This window comes from Xenopus laevis, chromosome 9_10S (assembly GCF_017654675.1).
Source record: "Xenopus laevis strain J_2021 chromosome 9_10S, Xenopus_laevis_v10.1, whole genome shotgun sequence".
Taxonomy (NCBI): domain Eukaryota; kingdom Metazoa; phylum Chordata; class Amphibia; order Anura; family Pipidae; genus Xenopus; species Xenopus laevis.
In genome coordinates this window covers 3549589-3569068 of record NC_054388.1, presented here as the reverse complement: position 1 = coordinate 3569068, position 19480 = coordinate 3549589, and the positions used below count along the sequence as shown (strand labels likewise).

The window sequence follows — 19480 nt, the reverse complement described above, 5'->3', positions numbered from 1 at the left end:
AACCTGTGTTCGGCGCCTACGTGAGTACAGCCCCAGTGAAAAAAACTGAATGTGTCTACTCCTGCGCTCCCCTGCGGCTGAACGCATAAAAACGGAACGCAGGGGATCGCAGCTTCAAACGCTCGTCTGTAAGAGCCCTTAAAGAGGCTGTACAGTTATTGTGTTTTTTTTCCCATTGTTGATTCATTTAATTCAATTTGCTGAGATCTGCTCGCCATGAGCCTATGTCTAGTAACTATAAAAAAAAAATGCAATTCTCTTCGATTTCATGTTCAATGAAAATAAAACTCACAAACTTCTAATGGGGAGGTCTTCTGGATAGTTTAAGCCCTCCTCACCATAACCTCTCTGGTTCTTCTTTTGGTTATTCTCCAAGTCCTACACCCTCATGTTCCAATATCTTGCACAAATATAAAATTTCCCAGATCACAAGAGATAGAGCCATAAATCCAAATTTGCAGGCTAACAAGCGGTTCTGGATTCAAAGTTGGCCACAGGGACATAAAGGAGTATGAAGAAGTAGGCCAATGAGCATTGGTGTCCAAGGCAATATTCTTTCTAGTACACAACAGAGGGCATTCCATAGGAACTCTATTTTAACAGTGTGGGTTTATCTTAAATATCTCCGATACATCATGAAATATCAAACAGCCAGTTGTGTAACAAAAGCTTGAGATGAGTGGTACTACAACTGCAACATGGCACAGACCACGGTGGTAACTGTTTCCTGTAACATGGCATCACGCCAGCGGTTGTGGGAAGTTACGTGGTTTAGTGGAACTGCTTAAGATGCAAAACGCCATCCTGTTTTCTTTCAACTATGGAAATTGAGGAAACACTTCTTCTCCTTTCGACACTCCTTTGGTTGTTAACAAAGACGATCAGTCACTAGGCTTTACAGCATCTTACAGTTGTTACTTTAGGATAGCTTTTCGTAACATTTGCTTGTAGACTTGTATCTGAAACCTATAGTCCCATCTTTGACTAAGATCCGAGCATTGCGGATCCACAATGGCAGGCTTTTAGTATTGAATGGTCAACTCCATTTCACAATGAATAAAACTGTTTTCTTAAAACTATGGGTCGTTCGACGAAGCACAATGAAGGGCATGACACGGCCATTGGATCTTGCACTAACAATGGGCATGCAGCGTTACTTGCTTAATGGCCAGGAGGAATGAAACTTGAAACCAGCACCAAGGAGCTCAGACTTACCCTTTTTTTTATTTTAGAATGGAGAAGTCTAATCTCTCCAGTATGAATCCAGGATTTTTATGTTCTCCCCATGGTAATGTGGATATCTCCTCCGAGTACTCCTGTTCCCTCCACACTCCAATAGCAGTTAACAGGTTAATTGGCTCCTTATAATATTGATCATAGAATGGGATCTTAAATTGTATGCTTCTCCAGGTCAAGGACTGATGCATAACCTGTGTAGAGTGCTGTGGAATATACCATGCAATGTAGCACTTGTGTATCATAGAGTGATGTGGCAACCTAAGAAATAGTAAGTGGCAGCTCTATTTACAGTATACTAGAGCTCAATAATCAAATAAAAATGCTTTTTGTTTGCAATTTTTTTTAATGCACAAAGAAAAACACAAACAACCCAAATTAATTTCTGTAATTACCAAAATGTACCCTCCAAGGTGTATTCAATTTACTTTTTATATTACAATATTACTTCAATGACACAAAAAAAAATGAATCAACCCCGTGAACACATACAGATGAAGTGTGCATGTCCTGTGCAAACTATACAAAACTTACAGTGTGCAGCGCATTTCACTACACAAGGGGTCCCTGTCTAGATTTAATTAAGAGGATCAGATCAAAGATGGTTGGGCACTTTTTTGAGCATTTTCCTTGGCTTGGTGGGCTTGCAGGACTGCCACTGCCTCTTCCACCTATCACGGGAAAATGTAAGACAGGTCACACATTGATTCATGATTTAAAAAAAGTCAACCTAAGTGTTAAATATATAAGTAAGGCCAACTGAAGAATATGTCACTTTATAAACTCATGCTTCTGGTTCATGAGACCCCCACCACCACCACCCTCGGAACTGCATTTATACTCTTACTTCTGGGGTTAGACCCCTATCAAAAGATACAAATAATTCATCCTCTCCCACTTTCCCCAACAAATGGACAAACAACACAACATACTTTTGAATGCAGAGATTCCGGAGACTCCAGCATATGCAGTAGCTCAGAGTTATCAATTTCTAGCAGCATTCCCGTTATCTTCCCGGCTAACGTCGGATGCATTTCATGTATTACCGGGTAAATACGCTCCCCTGTTAAAGGAAAATAACAATTTGTTACTTTATAACATGTATGGGAGATGTCCAGCTAATCAACGGATACTGGGGTCTGCCATTCCTGCATTTTCATGGCCCCACCAACATATAAGGAATACTCTATTACTAAAGACATAAGTCTTGGTAGATAATAATACCCACCGAGCATTTGTTTCTGTTCCTGCGGTGGGGCACCTGCGAGCAGGGATGCTGTTAGTGGTTCTTGGCCCTGCATGAGAACTGCGGGTTCCATCACCTAGGAACAAATCATCTGAAATAAGAATACCTGGAAACTATGCATTAGCAATGATCAGAGAAATCACACTCATTATGGAAGTGTCAGATTGTGTGTGTGTGTGTAAGTAGAAGGGTAAATACAACGTATGAAACTAGGCAACAATGGGTATTTGCTTTCAGAAGCCTTAGATAACCAAATCTTTATACTGCCTTAGTCAAGAAAATATTTTAACCCTAATCGTGTAGTATAAAAAATATTACTGGAGCCTGCCTTCTGCCACTTGAAAATAAATAATACAAGTTTTTTTTTGCAGCAAACACTTCCAGACACAATGGATATAATCCCTCTCTGAGAAATGGGACTTTGGGCAATTGTAAGCACTGGTAGGAGTGAGCCGGAAAGGTCTGGAGGATTACAGTGGATTAAATTTCCTTTAAGTGAAAACATAAAACTAGACCTATGCTCTAGCCCCCCCTGGCTTATTGAGTGCTAGGATAACTGTAGTTACACAATATTTAGCACAAAATATAAGTTGTTATGCAGTTCCCCTACTAGAACAAAAACTATTCTGCAGATATACTGAAACTGAATCAAGACAACAGTTAGATTAATCATTAACACAATTGGATTGCCAAGTGGGCGGAGACCATATTTTATTTTCAGACCTATGAGATTTTATTGCAGATTTCAACGAGCCCTGACTCAGCACTGCACTACAAAATGATTCAAAACAACATTTAGGAAAGCCCATAATGTGCTGCCCAGGTATGATTATATTGGCTTTATATACCAATGTGCTTGGAGGAGAATGCAAACAACTAGGACTCCTGGTGGTGACTGTCCCTTCTGATCCCCATCATTATTAAAGGGATACTGTCATGGGGAAAAAAAAAATTTCAAAACACATCAGTTAATAGTGCTGCTCCAGCAGAATTCTGCACTGAAGTCCGTTTCTCAAAAGAGCAAACAGATTTTTTTTTTAGATTTAATTTTGAAATCCGACATGGGGCTACTAGACATATTGTCAGTTTTCCAGCTGCCCCCAGTCATGTGACTTGTGCTCTGATAAACTTCAGTCACTCTTTACTGCTGTACTGCAAGTTGAAATGATATCACCCCCCCCCAGCAGCCTAACAACAGAACAATGGGAAGGTAACCAGATAGCAGCTCCCTAAGATAACAGCTCCCTAGAAGATCTAAGAACAGCACTCAATAGTAAACTTTAGTAGAAGAAACAAGAGGCTGTCAGAAAGCAGTTCCATCCTAAAGTGCTGGCTTTTTCTGAAAGCACATGACCAGGCAAAATGACACGAGACGCACCTACACACCAACATTGCAACTAAAAAAAATACACTTGCCGGTTTGGGAATTACATTTTCTACTGTAGATAGGGTTGCCAACCGGCCGGTATTTTACCGGCCTAGCCGGTAAAATACCTGCCAGGGCCGGGGCTACAAATTTACCGGCAATGTAGCTGCCAGTAATTTGTATTACCTATAACAAAAGCCCTTGGCCCTCTTGCATAAAACTTACCCTTCCTTCGTCTTCTGCCCCTCTTGCGATGGGGCCCCGCCCCTTTCGCATCACGCTGCATATGGCTCTGCCCCCTTTTACGTCACATCCCGCCCATTTATCCGTGACCCGCCCCTTTTTTCGTCACGGCGTTACCGCCCCCCATCACTGGCCGGTAAATTTTTTTAAAATAGGTGGCAACCCTAATTGAAGAGTAAATTATTTGCAGTGTAAACTGTTTAATTTAAAAATAAAAACTACATCATAAAAATCATGACAGAATCCCTTTAAACTGAAACCAATTAGATAACCATGCTAGTGCAGGGAAGCAAGGACCCATCAGCAGCTGTTAAACTACAACTATCAGCACTCTCACTGCCAAGGTCTTGGGCTGTCCAACCACTCATGATGGCATCCACAATTGCTGAACTGCTTTGCCTTAAAAACCCCATGGCAAAATGGTATCTTTCCATCCTAAACCAAAAAATTATTTTTGGAAAAAAAACCACACACATTCAGTGAGGAAGAAATGAAACACATTCAATACTGTGCCTGTTGCAGGTGAGTGGAGCTCACTATGGGCTGCACGTTCCTCACGCCACAGGAATACTTGTAATGTGGCATTGTGCGCATCATGGAGGGGTTAACTTGAGCCCGAGCTCCAGCTGTCTGAGTGCCAATGTTTGCTGCAAAAAATAAAAACAAAGAAAAAACAGTCATTTAATACCTGTACAATGCAGAGGAAAAAAATCATTTATACAGTGAAAATGGTTCCTCATGGTGAAGTTGTAGAATACTCAGCAAATTTTGTTGAAAATGACCAAATATGGTTTTGGTGCTTGTTGTGCAGAATGTTTTGACTAAAATGATGGGGTTCCAACAGTAGACAATCAATTTGTATGTTAATGTGTCTAAAGGCACAAAATCCGGTGGAAAAACATTTAGGATATATTCTTTTTGCTGGTTTTCCAGCTCCATGACAATACATGGTCTCAGTCTCCCGTTGCATGCGATTCACTCAACCATAACAAAACAGTACATAAAACTAATAAACTATAAAGAGAGTTTATTTTATTTGAAGGGTTTGTTCACCTTTGAGATAACTTAGTATGGTGTAGCGAGTGATATTCTGAGACAATTTGCAATTGGTTTTCATGTTTTATTATTTAAGGTTTTTGAGGCATTGAAGCGGCTCTTCAATTTGCATTTAAGCAATCTGGTAGCTGGGGTCCAAATGACCCTAGCAACCATGCGTTGATTTGAATAAGAGACTGGCATATGAATAGGAGTGGGTCTGAATAGAAAGATGAGTAATAAAACATTTTTTTTTTAGAGCATTTGTTTTTTTTAAAAGGGGTCAGCAACTTATATAGAACTATAAAAATTAAAAAAAAAATAATGAAAACCAATTGAAAAGTTGCTAAGAAATGGTCATTCTATAACATATTAAAAGTTACCTTAAAGGGGAAGGAAACCTAGTCAGCGCTAACCCCCCACCCCCCCTCCCGTTTGTTGCCCACCCTCCCTCCTCCCCCCTGGCCTACCCGTCCCGCTGGGCAAATGCCCCTAACTTGTTACTTACCCTTCTGCGCAGGTCCAGTCCAGGGAGTTCACAGACGACCTCTTCTTCTACACGATCTTCTCCTGCTTTGAACGGCGCATGCGCAGTAGGATCATGTCGCCGGTACGATCTACTGCGCATGCGTGTGACTTTTGGCGCATGCGCAGTAGATCTGTACCGGCGAAATGATCCTACTGCGCATGCGCCAAAACGCCGTTCACAGCAGGAAGAAGATCGCGTGGAAGAAGATGTCGTCTGTGAACTCCCTGGACTGGACCTGCGCAGAAGGGTAAGTAACAAGTTAGGGGCATTTGCCCAGCGGGACGGGTAGGCCAGGGGGGGAGGAGGGAGGGTGGGCAACAAACGGGAGGGGGGGTGGGGGGTTAGCGCTGACTAGGTTTCCTTTAAAGGTGAACCAACAGTTAACATTTTTGTGGTGTGTCTGAACCATACAAAGGAAAAGAAAGATACTACACATTCTCCTAACATATATAAAATGTTTGCTATTGTAGTTCTTTTGACTTGTTATTCATTCCCTAATGATTTAAGATCCTTTGCTACATACCTACTCTTTGACTATGCTGAGCCACCCTGGGTACTTGTGTTGATGCCTGCTTCATTGTACTAATATTTGAAGACATCCTTCTTGGCTGCACTGCCCTCATCAATGGGGTTGGCGGTTGGTACTCTTATCACACAAAGAAGCATGGATGAGAAGATAGAGAGAATGTAGCCCAACACTAAGGAATGTACTAAATAGTAAATGTATGTTATAGCTGTGCTACATGTCAGCATTTGTGCTGAACACAACAGTAAAAATTGTGACTGAGCTATACTCACGTGGAGGCCTGGACTGGTGAGAAGCCCACTGAGGAGCTGGACGAACAGGAGCAACAGGATTTGGACTATAAAATGTTCTGTTTGGAGGCTTTCATTAAAACATATTAAATCATACAGTAAAATGGTTAATAGCAGTTTGATTTTATACATACTGATTCAGAAGAAAATGTTACAAAGTTGAGCAGTGACATTTATAGAGCCAACACAGATGAGAACTATCAAGAACTACTAAGTGTTAAGAAGAGGATTTTACTGTAAATTCCTTTGTCCTGGGCCTGCACTGTCAATGGAGACATCTGGGGTTAAACTTGACACCTCTTTAAAGAGAAGTAAAGCTACTGAAGTAGTTTATTGCCTATAGTATATAATAGCATACTACTATATTTATTTTGCAGAATGCTTTACATAAGTAAACAGCTCTAGAAGCTCTCTCTGTTTGTTTAGGATAGCAGCTGCCATATTAGCTTGGTGTGACATCACTTCCTGCCTGAGTCTCTCCATGCTCACTCATACTCTGGGCTCAGATTATAGTGAGGAGGGAGAGGGAAAAGGGAGGGGAGAGAGGAGCAAACTGAGCATGCTCAAGCCCAAGCCCTGAAGGTTTAAGATGAAAACAGTAAGTCTGATACAGAAGCCCATGAGTACACAATAGAAGGAAAGAAATGTGCTGTTTCTTTTGACAGAGGACTCAGAGCAGCATTACTTTGAGGGTTTACTGGTGTATTTATATAGACCTTTCTGATAAAGTTTACTTAATTTTAGCCTTTCCTTCTCCTTTAAGAGGGAAGACCGTATCTGCCCAAGAGGAATCAGTGAGTTGGAACATACTGTTCCTCTAAGGCTGCAAGCAAGCACTACAAAAACTGCACACAATGTAATGTGGGGGGCTTGGGTAACCTGAATATTTCTCTATAATCTGGCAAACCGGTTAACCTACCTGCGGCATGGCAGACAAGAAATAATTTGCAGGTTGCTGGAAGGACCCAAGGAGAGGACCAGGCATCGCCCTCATAGTGGCTAGCCTCTGCATGTACTGATTGGTTAGAATTGCCTTCCGTTCTTCTTTTCTTTGTGCAAGTGCAACGTACAGAGGCTTTGTACTGACTATCCTCCCATTCATTTCTGTAACTGCTTTAGTGGCTTCTTCTGGGGAGGAGAAGCACACAAAGCCAAAGCCTTTACTATGGCCTCCTTCAGTCATTACCTAAGGTTAAAACAAACAAATGTGAATCAATTATTAAGATTTGCTAAAGACAAAACAAATTCTTACCTATTTAATACATAAGGGAATTATATAAGTAGGACAGCAGCAAACTTTAGCAAACACATGGTAGAGGAAAGTTAAAAACAGGATATTGCATAGTATTAAAAGGCACAACCTTTAAGAAAATCTATACAGTGGAGATCCCCTTTAAGTTTTTCAAAGAAGGAATATATAGCCCAACAAATATTGTGATAACAGTGCAGTTCATATAGGATACCAAATATAAAGAGACAGGCCAAAGTATCATGAAATGAATGTTACCTTTGCACTGGTAATGGTACCATATGGCAAAAACTCCTTTCTGAGCCTGTCATCATCAATACCATCATCCAGGTTTTTTACATATAAATTAACACCCTGCAATAAAGCAAATGGCATTTTTTTACTTGATACCTTTATGAACACATCCACTAAACTTTCGGCTGATTAAAGTAACTGGAAACTAAGTTGTATATTTTTGACAAAGGCCAAAATCCTAAGCCAAAAAAGGTGATGCTTAAAGCATCTAAAAGTTCCCTAAGGGTAAGGCCAGACGAGGAGATTCAGGGAGATTTTGTCGCCTGGCGACTTATTGCCACGTCTTTTGCGCGACTATCTCCCCGAACTGCCTCAGCGTCTTTTCCCCATAGGCTACAGCGCAAAATCAGTGAGGCAACTTTGGGCGACTATTGAAAACGCATCGCCGCGTGTGCATTAGCGCAGGCAACTTTTCATTCTAGCCTATGGGGAAAAACCCCTGAGGCAGTTCGGGGAGATAGTCGCGCAAAAGACGTGGCGATAAGTCGCCAGGCGACAAAATCTCCCCGAATCTCCTCATCTGGCCTTACCCTCAAGCTGGCCATAAACATGCAGATTTATCCTTACGTCCGATAAACGACCGTCCGCAGCAATCTTCCTATCCACCACTAACCATTCAGATTAAATAAAGTAGAAAAAAGTGAAATCAGACGATGTTCTGGCCATGAATTGACAGGCGGCAATCGTGAGAATAAAATGTCTGACAAATAGTAGTAACACACTGATATCATCAGATATTTTAGTATGTTATTGAATGGACAATTCTAAGCAACTTTTCAATCGGTCTTCATTATTTATTTTTTTATAGCTTGTTCAATAAATTCCCTCTGCTTTCTAGCTTTCAAATGGGGGTCACTGACCCCATCTAAAAACAAATGTGCTTAAGGCTACACAAGTATTGTTATTGCTACTTTTTATTGCTCATCATTGTATTCAGGGTTTCTCCTATTCATATTCCAGTCTCTTATTCAAATCAATGCATGGTTGTTAGGGTAATTAGGATCCTAGCAACCAGATTGCTAAAATTGCTAATAAAAAGCTAAATAACTCAAAAACCACAAATAATAAAAACCAATTGCAAACAGTTAATTCAAAGGTGAACAACCCTTTTAAGAAAGCAGACATTCACATAATAGTTAGCAAGCTGTGGGTATCTTACCTGATAGCGGTTGATTCTTTCTTGCTTGATTTGCTCGAACTTTCGTTTTAACTCACTCTGCCGTTCTATCCTCTTCTGAGCTCTGCCTACGTAAATCATTCGACCGTTTACTTCTTTACCGTTCATCTCAGAAACCGCCTGTTAACCAGTTTTACAATACAAATTTCTCATGTAATGTAAAAGGAAACAACATTGGGATTTACTTTCACAAAGAGAATCAAAAGCCTTAAACATGTCTCATCTGATACATTTAGAACAGTTTCCTAAACTTCTGCTGCCACCAGCTAACACGTCAAATAGGTTCAATCACATACACTAATCATTAGGAAACCACAAGGCAATGAAATCAAGCTTACTGGAATCCATGTATATCTTTTTTCTGGGTCCCAGACACCTCCCAGGAGGAGTATAGGAGTATTTTAACCCCTAAGCCAGCATATAGCAGGTGGATATGACCCCTTGATCAGGTAGTAATGCTTTCATTTCAGCACCTCATAGGAGTTAAGCTAAGTAAATAAGCACTGAAATGTGCATAGAAGGTGCATTTCAATGTGTAGTAAACAACCCCAAATAATTAAGTAGCTAAACGCTACGTTCTGTAAGATCTAGAGAGCAATGCTGGATGCCTGATTAGAGCATTCTAAGTCATTGTTTTGTTTTTCCCTCAGTGAGGCAGCAAATTATAATGGCACTGTGCACAAGAATACTATTCAGTATTAATAGTTAGTAATATATCTTACTTTTTGTGCTTCTTCATGATTTCCATAATTAACAAAACCAAAACCCCGGGAACGACCGCTGTCATCCATCATTACTTTAACGCTTAATGTATTTCCTACAAAAAAAAAAATGGAAAGTTCTAGGTCAGTTGTTAAAAGACAAGATGTCTTCAGAACAGGGCTCAATCTCATAGCAATTGAGGGGATTATTTTGGCCATGGGCAGATTAGTAATGAACCATGGTACTGGCAGATTTGTTGGCCTCTGCTCTGTGTTTGCACCGAGAGACCCCGTATTGGCCTGGGCGCAGATATACAGAGCAAAGTGCCAAACTTTGACCCATAAACATAAAGTGAAATACAGGGTACCTTCTTTTGTTAAAGGAACAGTTAAGTGTAAAAATAAAAACTGGGTAAATAGATAGGTTGTGCAAAATAAAAAATGTATCTAATATAGTTAGTTAGCCAAAAATGTAATGTATAAAGACTGGAGTGACTGGATGTGTAACATAATAGCCAGAACACTACTTCCTGCTTTTCAGCTCTCTAACTCTTAGTCAGTGACTATAAGGGTGCCTACATTGGACATAACTGTTCAGTGAGTTTGCAATTGATCCTCAGCATTCAGCTCAGATTCAAAAGCAACAGTTATGACCCATATGCCCCCCTCAAGTCACTGATTGGTTACTGCCTGGTAACCAATCAGTGAAAACCAAGAGAGCTGAAAAGCAGGAAGTAGTGTTCTGGTTATTATGTTACACATCCAGTCACTCCAGTCTTTATACATTACATTTTTGGCTAACTAACTCTATTAGAAACATTTTTATTTTGCACAGCCTATTTACCCCGTTTTTATTTTTACTCTGAACAATTCCTTTAAACCTAAGACAAGCCCCCCCCCCCATTTACAGACAAATACGCATTTTCAGCACCATGTAAAAGGCATTCTTTTAAATCAGAAGGATCATAAATACATACCAAAGGCAGAAAATATTTCTCTCAGTCTTTTATCATCCATATCCTCCCCGAAGTTCTTTATGTACACGTTGGTAAATTCCATAACTTTTGCCCCATATTCTAATTCTCTTTCCCTCCGTGATTTAAAATGGCCCACAAACCTGAAGGTGGGGGGGGGGGGAAACATTTCATGAAAAAAATATATGGGTGCAGCTCTCAGATCAGATACATTAAAGGGGTGGCTAACTTTCAGTATGTTATAGAATGGCTAATTTTAAGCTATTTTTCAATTGGTCTTTATTTCTCTTTTTTTTATATAGTTTTTGAATTATTTGCCTTCTTCTTCTGACTCTTATCAGCTTTCAAATGTGAGTCACTGACCTCATCTAAAAAAACAAATGCTCTAAGGTTACTTATTTGCTACTTTTTCTTTACTCATCTTTCTATTCAGGCCTCTCCTATTCATATTCCAGTCTCTTATTCAAATCAGTGCATGGTTGCTAGGGGAATTTGGTCCTTAGCAACCAGATATCTTTCATCTTTCTATTCAGGCCTCTCCTATTCATATTCCCATCACTTATTCTAATCAATGCATGGTTGCTAGGGTCAATTACAAACTGGAGAGCTGCTAAATAAAAAGCTAAATAACAAAATCCACAAACAATAAAAAATGAAAAACAATTTCAAATTGTCTCAGGATATCACGCTCTACATCATACTTAAAAGTTCATTTAAAGGTAAACCATCCCTTTAAGATTACATTTTGCTGTCAACTCACACTTTGCGATCATTGAGCAACATCCCATTCATCGTCTGAATTGCTCGATTGGCAGCTTCATGGGTCTCAAAATGTACAAAACCGTAACCTCTAGATCCATGTTCATCACAAACCACCTGAAATTGATTTGGAAACAAAAACCAAATGTATTGATGTAGCTTCAGAATTATTATTACACCCTACAACCTTATAAAAACACCTCAGAGGTTGCCCAGAATCACACACTTTAAATTAACGAAAGGAAACTACAGAAGGGCAGAGAGTATATTATTTAACACTAAAAGGATTTGCCCAAATCCATGTCACTCACCTTACAAGATAAAATATTTCCGAATGCTGAGAAAGTGTCATACAAGGCTTTGTTATCGATGGACTCGTCTAAATTTTTAATAAATACGTTCCCTACACCCGATTTTCGTAGGCCTGGATCTCTTTGGGACCACATGATTCGGATCGGCCTGCCTTTAATAACTTCAAAGTTCATTGTATCCAAGGCCCGTTCAGCTGGAAGATAAAAAAAAGGACCCAAAGACCAGCGTCAGCATAAATATACACGTAAATGATGCCAACCCTGCTGAATAGGTTTGCGCGTTATAAATGTTAAAGGAGAACTAAAGCCTAACTAAAGAAGTAGCTAGAAATGTTGTACATGATGTTTTGTGCTTCTGTACCAGCCCAAGGCAACCACAGCCCTTTAGCAGTAAAGATCTGTGTCTCCAAAGATGCCCCAGTAGCTCCCCATCTTCTTTTCTGCTGATTCACATGCTCTGTGCTGCTGTCACTTACTGAGCTTAGGGAGCCACTCACAATATACAGTACACATAGAATAGAAATGTCACAATATAAGGCTGATTAGTAATTAATACACATAATTACTACATGGCAGCACAGAAACCAGAGCAATTAGCATCAGAATTGAATATTCAGCAAACCTGTAGCATCAGCTTATATTACAGCCAGGGAAGCTCATTTTCTGCTGGATAATTAGTGACGAGCCCTAAACTTAGCTTCTCAACAGCCAATCAGAGCCCACTGAGCATGTGAGTGTCACAGACACTTTCCAAGATGGTGACCCCCTGTGACAAGTTTGAAGTCCTGGATCATTGCTGCTATTGACAAGCTCAAACTTTAGCCTCCTGCAATAAGTTCACTATAGAAAATAGGACATTTTTAGCCACATTCATTTTTAGGGTTTTCTCCTTTAAGAAGATAAATGTTATTGTATGATTTCCAATATTTCTACTGCACAACATTAAAATAACAACTGATATTAAAAGCTGAAACTGCCATAAATCCTGCTCCAGCTGATTCCAGTAGACAAAAACCCAGCACCACCTTGTGGTCATTAAAGGGACAGTAACAGTATAGAGCAGGGATCCCCAACTTTTTGAACCCGTGAGCAACATTCAGAAGTAAAATGAGTTGGGGAGCAACACAAGCATGAAAAATGTTCTTGGGGTGCCAAATAAGGGCTGTGATTGGCCATTTGGTAGCCCCTATGTGGATTGTCAACCTACATCGAGGCTCTGTTTGGCAGGGCACCTGGTTTTTATACAACCAAAACTTGCCTCCAAGAATGGAATTCAAAAATAAACTCCTGCTTTGAGACCACTGGGAGCAACATCCAAGGGGTTGGAGAGCAACATGTTACTCACGAGCTACTGGTTGGGGATCACTGGTATAGAGTATGAGCTGAATAAAAAGGACTTGTGTTAAGAGTCCTACACCGGGTCGGGTATGAATACCCGCAAAGCGGTCGGTATGTGGGTAGAAATTCCCTGACCGTGCAAGTAGTCAGCTAATGTGCAGGACTGGTACCTCCCACCCTCCCTGGTGTTGTACCTTTCACTTCCTGTTTGAGATGATGTCACTTCCAGTTTCACGGGTCCTGGGTTGGGTAGTGGCTCTGGGTAGGGGGATGTGGTGGGTGTGGGTCAGGTTAGAAGTCAGCGTGTTTGTTTGGGCAAATGTCATTTTTGCCTATAGTTTTAATTAAAGGGGTAGTTCATCTTTGTATTCAATTTCGGTATGATGTAGAGATTGATATTCTGACACAATTTTCCATTGGTTTTCATTTTTTATTATTCGCGGTTTTCAAGTTAAAGGAATAGTTCAGTGTGAAAATAAAAACTGGGTAAATAGATAGGCCGTGCAAAATAAAAAATTTTTTCTAATATAGTTAGTTAGGCAAAAATGTAATATATAAAGGCTGGAGTGACTGGATGTCTAATAAAACAGCCAGAACTTCCTGCTTTTCAGCTCTCTAACTCTGAGTTAGTCAGTGACTATAAGGGGGGCAACATGGGACATAACTGTTCAATGAGTTTGTAATTGATCCTCAGCATTCAGCTCAGATTCAAAAGCAACAGATATGACCCATGTGGCCCCCCCCCTCAAGTCTCTGATTGGTTACTGCCTGGTAGCCAGGGTAACCAGTCAGTGTAAGCCAAGAGAGCTGAAAAGCAGGAAGTAGTGTTGTGACTGACATGTTATACATCAAATCTCTCCAGCCTTTATACATTACATTTTCAGCTAACTAACTATATTAGAAACATTTTTTATTTTGCACAGCCTATCTATTTACCCAGTTCTTATTTTTACACTGAACAATTCCTTTAAATCTATTTTTATTCCACAGTACTGCAGTTTGCAATTTCTGCAATCTGGTTGCTAGGGTCCACATTACCCTAGCAACCACGCATTAATTTGAATACGAGACAGGATTATCAATAGGAGAGGCCTGAATAGAACGATAATAAAAAGTAGCAATAACATAAATGTGTAAACTTACTGAGCATTATATAGTTTTTATTCCATAGTACTGCAGTTTGCAAGTTCTGCAATCTGGTTGCTAGGGTCTACATTACCCTAGCAACTATGCATTGCTTTGAATAAGAGATAGGATTATTAATAGAAGAGGCCTGGATAGAAAGAGCAATAACATAAATGTGTAGCCCTACAGAGTATTTGTTTTTAGATGGGGTCAGTGACCCCCATTTGAAAGCTGGTGAAAAAGGCAAATAATTAAAAAAAGATAAAAAATAAAGAATGAAGACCAATGAAAAAGTTGTTTAGAATTGGCCATTCTACAACATACTAAAAGTTAACTTAAAGGTGAACCATTAAGAAATATCTGTGTTTTTTGTTATTTCTGTCAATAAACAAGAATATGGGCACAGTTTCACTTTTGTACTTCTTGGTCCTAAAGAACTGAAGGAGGTGAAAAAACAAATTACCCATCCACTGAGAAGCCCCTGATAATGAGCTGCTCAAAAATAGGTTTATAATAGTCATAATAGTGATTAGGCCATACACCTACCGTCAGCCGGCTGCTGGAAATTGATGTAGGCGTAGCTAAGGGACCGGCGAGTAGCAATATCTCGACATACTCTTATAGACATGATGGGTCCCGCTGGAGAAAACTTTTCATACAGCATCGCTTCTGTGACATCGGGATGGAGGTCCCCTATATAAAGAGAGGCCAGCGGATATCCGGCTCCGGTTGCATTCATGTTTGCCAGTGTGTTGGATTCTACAGCCGCAAGGATAAAGGTACAGCAGTGTGACTTCCCACATAATAGCACGGGCCCTTGGGTTTATCATTGTGGGTACATAATATTTCTGCATTTACTCATAATAAACAGTATTATTATTATTAGATGGGACTGGACACTCATCACCGGTGCCAAGGCCACACAGGAAGCTGCATATTGTCTTAAAGGGTTTTTTTCCCCTTTTAATTGTATGATGTACAGAGGGATATTCTGAGACAATTTACAATTGGTTTTCATTTTTTATTATTTGTGTTTTTTCAGTTATTTAGCTTTTTATTCAGCGGCTCTCCAGTTTGCCATTTCAGCCATCTGGTTGCTAGGGTCTTAATTACCCTAGCAACTGTGCACTGGCCTGAAGAGAAAGATGAGGAATAAAAAGTAGCAATGACAATACATCTGCAGCGTTAAAAGAGCATTTGAAAGCTGGAAAGAGTCAGAAGAAAAAGGCAAATCATTCAAAAAACTATATAAAAAAAAATGAAGACCAATTGAAAAGTTTCTTAGAATTGGCCATTTAATAACATACTAAAAGTTAACTTTAGGGGGCGGTTCACCTTTAAGTTAACGTTTAGTATGTTATAGAATGGCCAGAACTTTTCTTGACTCTTTTCAAGCTTTCAAATGGACCCCATCAGCTACAAAAAACTATTGCTCTGTGAGGTTACAATTTAACTGTTACTTTTTTTTTTTTTTTTTTTTACTTATTTCTATTCAGACCCTTTCCTATTCATATTCCAGCCTCAACGGTTGCCTGGTTGCTAGGGTAAACCAGACCCTAGAGACTAAATAACTGCTGAAATGGCGAACTGGAGAGCTGCGGAACAATAAGCTAAATAAAAAAAAAAAGAAAACCGATTTCAAATTGTTTTAGAATATCACCCTCTGCGTTATGTTTAAAGGTGAACAGCTCATTTAAATGGGTAGTTTATAGTTCAGCCTATACACTATTATGATGATATATATATATGATATATATGATGATGCAGCCAAATACCAAACCAAATCCTAATTTGCATATGCAGATTAGGGGTGGAAAGGGTAAATCATTTTTTACTTCTTTGTTTTGTGACAAAAAGTCATGCGAGTTCCCTCACCGACCCTAATTTGCATATGCAAATTAGGATTCCGTTTGGCTGGGCAGAAGGATTCGGCCGAATCCGGCTTAAAAAGGCCAAATTAGGGTTGCCACTTTTGCTGGCGCCTAAACCCGAACAAAGGGGGTGGAGCAGTGGTGACATAAGTAGGTGGAGTTATGACACTAGGGTGGGGTTACTGCATTACTAAAGGCTCCCATACGCAGGTAGATAAAAGCTGACGACAGACCGAGTCAGCAGCTTATTGGCCTGTGTGTGGGGCCATCTGACAGCTTCCCCGATCTATATATCTGGCCGAAAGTCGGCCAAATGTCAATCTAGCGGGGTAAAAATCCCTTTAGATCGCGGCCGCATTTGTCGATCAAAGCAGTCCCGCGATCCAACCACCTGTATTGCCTCCATTCTGATCCGATCATTGGACCCTAGGGCCAACAATCCGATCAGCGATCGGTGAGTCCCTTGCCTCAGTCGGCAGCTGCCCAGAAGTTACCAGGGGCAGCAAAAAGCCGCTCCTGTAACTTTAAGAGCCGAATTTCCGGTTTTTAAACCGGAAATTTGGCTTTTCTAGCGCAGAGAGCGCAATTTTGCTCTCTGCCCTAGCGATGCGCCCCCCTTCGATCCCTGTCAGCGATATTAAGGTAAGCATGCCAGGCAGGGGGGGGCACATTTAGAAAGCAGCCTCAGGCGGCATTAAAGTCTGAAATGCGCCTGGATCAGCGCGATATCGCCCACCTCAGTGTGGGCATATGGGGGAGAGATCTGCTGGTTGAGCTCGTCTTCCTGTGTATGGCCGCCTTTAGACACAGCCGGCTGGCTTTCCATCCAGCTTTCTCAATGTTGTAAACTAGACAGAAAGTTTTGATGAGCAGTTCAAATCCACACTTGTGGCAACCCTATCGCTTCTCTATATTCTGCCTGATGAGGAAGCCCAATCCTTTAATTACAGATATGGGATCTATTATCCAGAAATCAGTGATGCATAAAGCTCTGAAATGCTAATTTAGAAAACAGGCCTTAGAAAAACGTAACTGTTCAGGTCAAAACAGAATACAGGTGGCAACCCTAGGCCGAATCCCGACCCGCATCTGTGCATCCCTGGCTACAACGTGAGGGTGAGCTCCGCCATCTACACCTCCTTATTTTGTGCATTAGAATTGTTACGCTGTGTTTTCCCACTGCTTCCAGATCCAGGAGCTACCCGGTTGCTAGGGGGGCCAGTTTACCCTAGCAACCAGCCAGTGGTTCAAATGGAAGGCTGGAAAATAAAACAGGAGAGACACTGAACAGAAACACCATGAAAGTAACATGAACGAGTAGTCGTAGCCTCATTAAGGTTGACACCTTTTCTGGGGAAAAAATACCGGCCTTCCTACTTTCTTGCCATTTTTTCCTATTAATGACATTGACATCAAGCATCATTTTTATTGGTCGGGCCGGTAAAATATCAGTAGGGTTGCCACCTTTTCTTTATAAAAATACCGGCCTTTCTATATATTAATCTTTTTTCCCTATCAATAACACTGGGATCAACCATCACTTTTACCGGCCAGGTGGCAACCCTAAGCCTTACTGAGAAATAGGGGGGTGCTTGGCTGCAGGGGTCAGCGACCCCCTGGGAAACCGGATTTCAAAAATAAAGACCAATTGAAACGATGATGCAAATAGTAGATTGTAAAATAAACTTAAGCAAAAAACCTGTCACACACAATGTAACTTTAAATGTATCAGTTTATGTCACTTTTATAGGCCTGGGGCAGACCTAAGGTTGGGGAGACATGGGCAGTGTCTGGAGGTCTTTATGGGACCCAAAATTCAGTGTGTGGGGCCCCAGGCTTCTAAGTGGGACCTGCCGTATTAGGGAACCTTCAAATTAAGGAAATACCGACAAAAATGGCAGAGGAATTGTAATTCATTCTTTTTTTTACCACAAAAGGCCAAAGAAACACAAAACACACTCGGGAGGTGGCGCCATATTAACTCAAAATGGCGTCGCTCATGCGAGAAGCCATTTCCTGTCACACATACCGCCCTCAGCCTGATAACTCCGCGGCTTGCGCTCACTCCTAGGCCGCCCTTCTCCAGCCCCAAGCGGTTCACTTACGCAGGAGCCGAACCTACAGAACGATAAGGCCGTAAAGGGCACTGAGGCGCTGTGGGCGGGGCCTGCTGTTTATATAGACTGCCAGGAGGGGGCTGGAAGCCGGAAGTGGAAAAACACAACTAAAATGGCGGCCCTCAGAAGGCTGACAATGTCAATAACCTGCTTAACCCCAAACTCATCTTTATCCCCCGTTTGTGGAACTGTTTATTTTTTTTTTTAGATCTAATAATAAATAAAGGGGACATTTATTTTATAGATTTTCCCTTTGAAACAAATCATGTCACAATTCTGTGTCTTTCCTAAATCTGCCACACAGTTACTATGGAGAAATTCAATCCAAATCACCTCAACTTTATCATAATCTTATGTGATATGATATATAATCATCTTCTTTATTATTAGGTTTATTTTCCACAGATTGTTCTTCAGTCACAGCAGATCTGTCCCCTGTAGTATAAAAAAGAGATTATAGGCCCAGCAGCCAAAGAATTTATAGGGCCTCCCCTATATTTCAGGAATAAGAGAATCATTCCAGCTGAGTCCCCATAGGTCCTGGCCCCTCTGGCTATTTTTCTGCTAAAGTTAATTACGAGCAGCAACAGCAGACAAACCGGGGGCTGCCGAGACCCAAAAGTATATTGAGGAGGGCCCTGATTTGGACGAATCCTGAAACCAAACAAATCTGCATAATCAAATTGGAGAAAAAATAAAGTTTGTATTAACAGTCGCATTCAGTCGTCCAGAGCTTTGAAGGAACAGTAACACCAAGAAATGAAAATCTTTTATTAATGAAAATATAATGTACTGTTGTGCTGCACTGGTACAACTGGTGTGTTTGCTTCAAAATCTCTACTATAGTTTATATAAACAAGCTGCTGTGTAGCCATGGGGGCAGCCATTCAAGCACAGGATACACAGTAGATAACAGATAAGTACTACTATAGTTTATATAAACAAGCTGCCGTGTAGCCATGGGGGCAGCCATTGAAGCACAGGATACACAGTAGATAACAGATAAGTACTACTATAGTTTATATAAACAAGCTGCTGTGTAGTCATGGGGGCAGCCATTCAAGCACAGGATACACAGTAGATAACAGATAAG

The 19480-nt window shown here is 40.7% G+C and overlaps 1 protein-coding gene across 6 annotated transcripts; it reads right to left on the bottom strand.

Moving 5' to 3' along the window:
* Positions 1–1562: 1562 nt before the first annotated feature.
* On the bottom strand, positions 1563–18457 carry pabpc1l.S (poly(A) binding protein, cytoplasmic 1-like S homeolog). Of its 6 annotated transcripts, none has more exons than XM_041577692.1 (15): positions 18300–18457; positions 14946–15158; positions 11937–12130; positions 11627–11742; positions 10870–11009; positions 9914–10008; positions 9174–9311; positions 7979–8074; positions 7391–7657; positions 6454–6541; positions 6179–6301; positions 4629–4738; positions 2465–2558; positions 2169–2299; positions 1563–1907 (listed from the first exon to the last, which is right to left on the bottom strand). In XM_041577692.1, exons 2-15 carry the CDS (start codon positions 15136–15138, stop codon positions 1827–1829), a joined length of 1866 nt encoding a protein of 621 aa, XP_041433626.1. In that variant the 5' UTR covers positions 15139–15158; positions 18300–18457; the 3' UTR covers positions 1563–1826.
* Positions 18458–19480: the final 1023 nt, after the last annotated feature.

Coding starts and splice junctions, on each gene's coding strand:
- pabpc1l.S (XM_041577691.1), bottom strand. CDS start 15,138: ATGAATGCAACCGGAGCCGGATATCCGCTGGCCTCTCTTTATATAGGG. Junction 6,542..7,390: donor TCTTGTCTGCCATGCCGCAG/GTAGGTTAACCG, acceptor TTTTAATGAAAG/CCTCCAAACAGAACATTTTA. Junction 2,559..4,604: donor GCTCCACTCACCTGCAACAG/GCACAGTATTGA, acceptor ATTTGTTCCTAG/GTGATGGAACCCGCAGTTCT.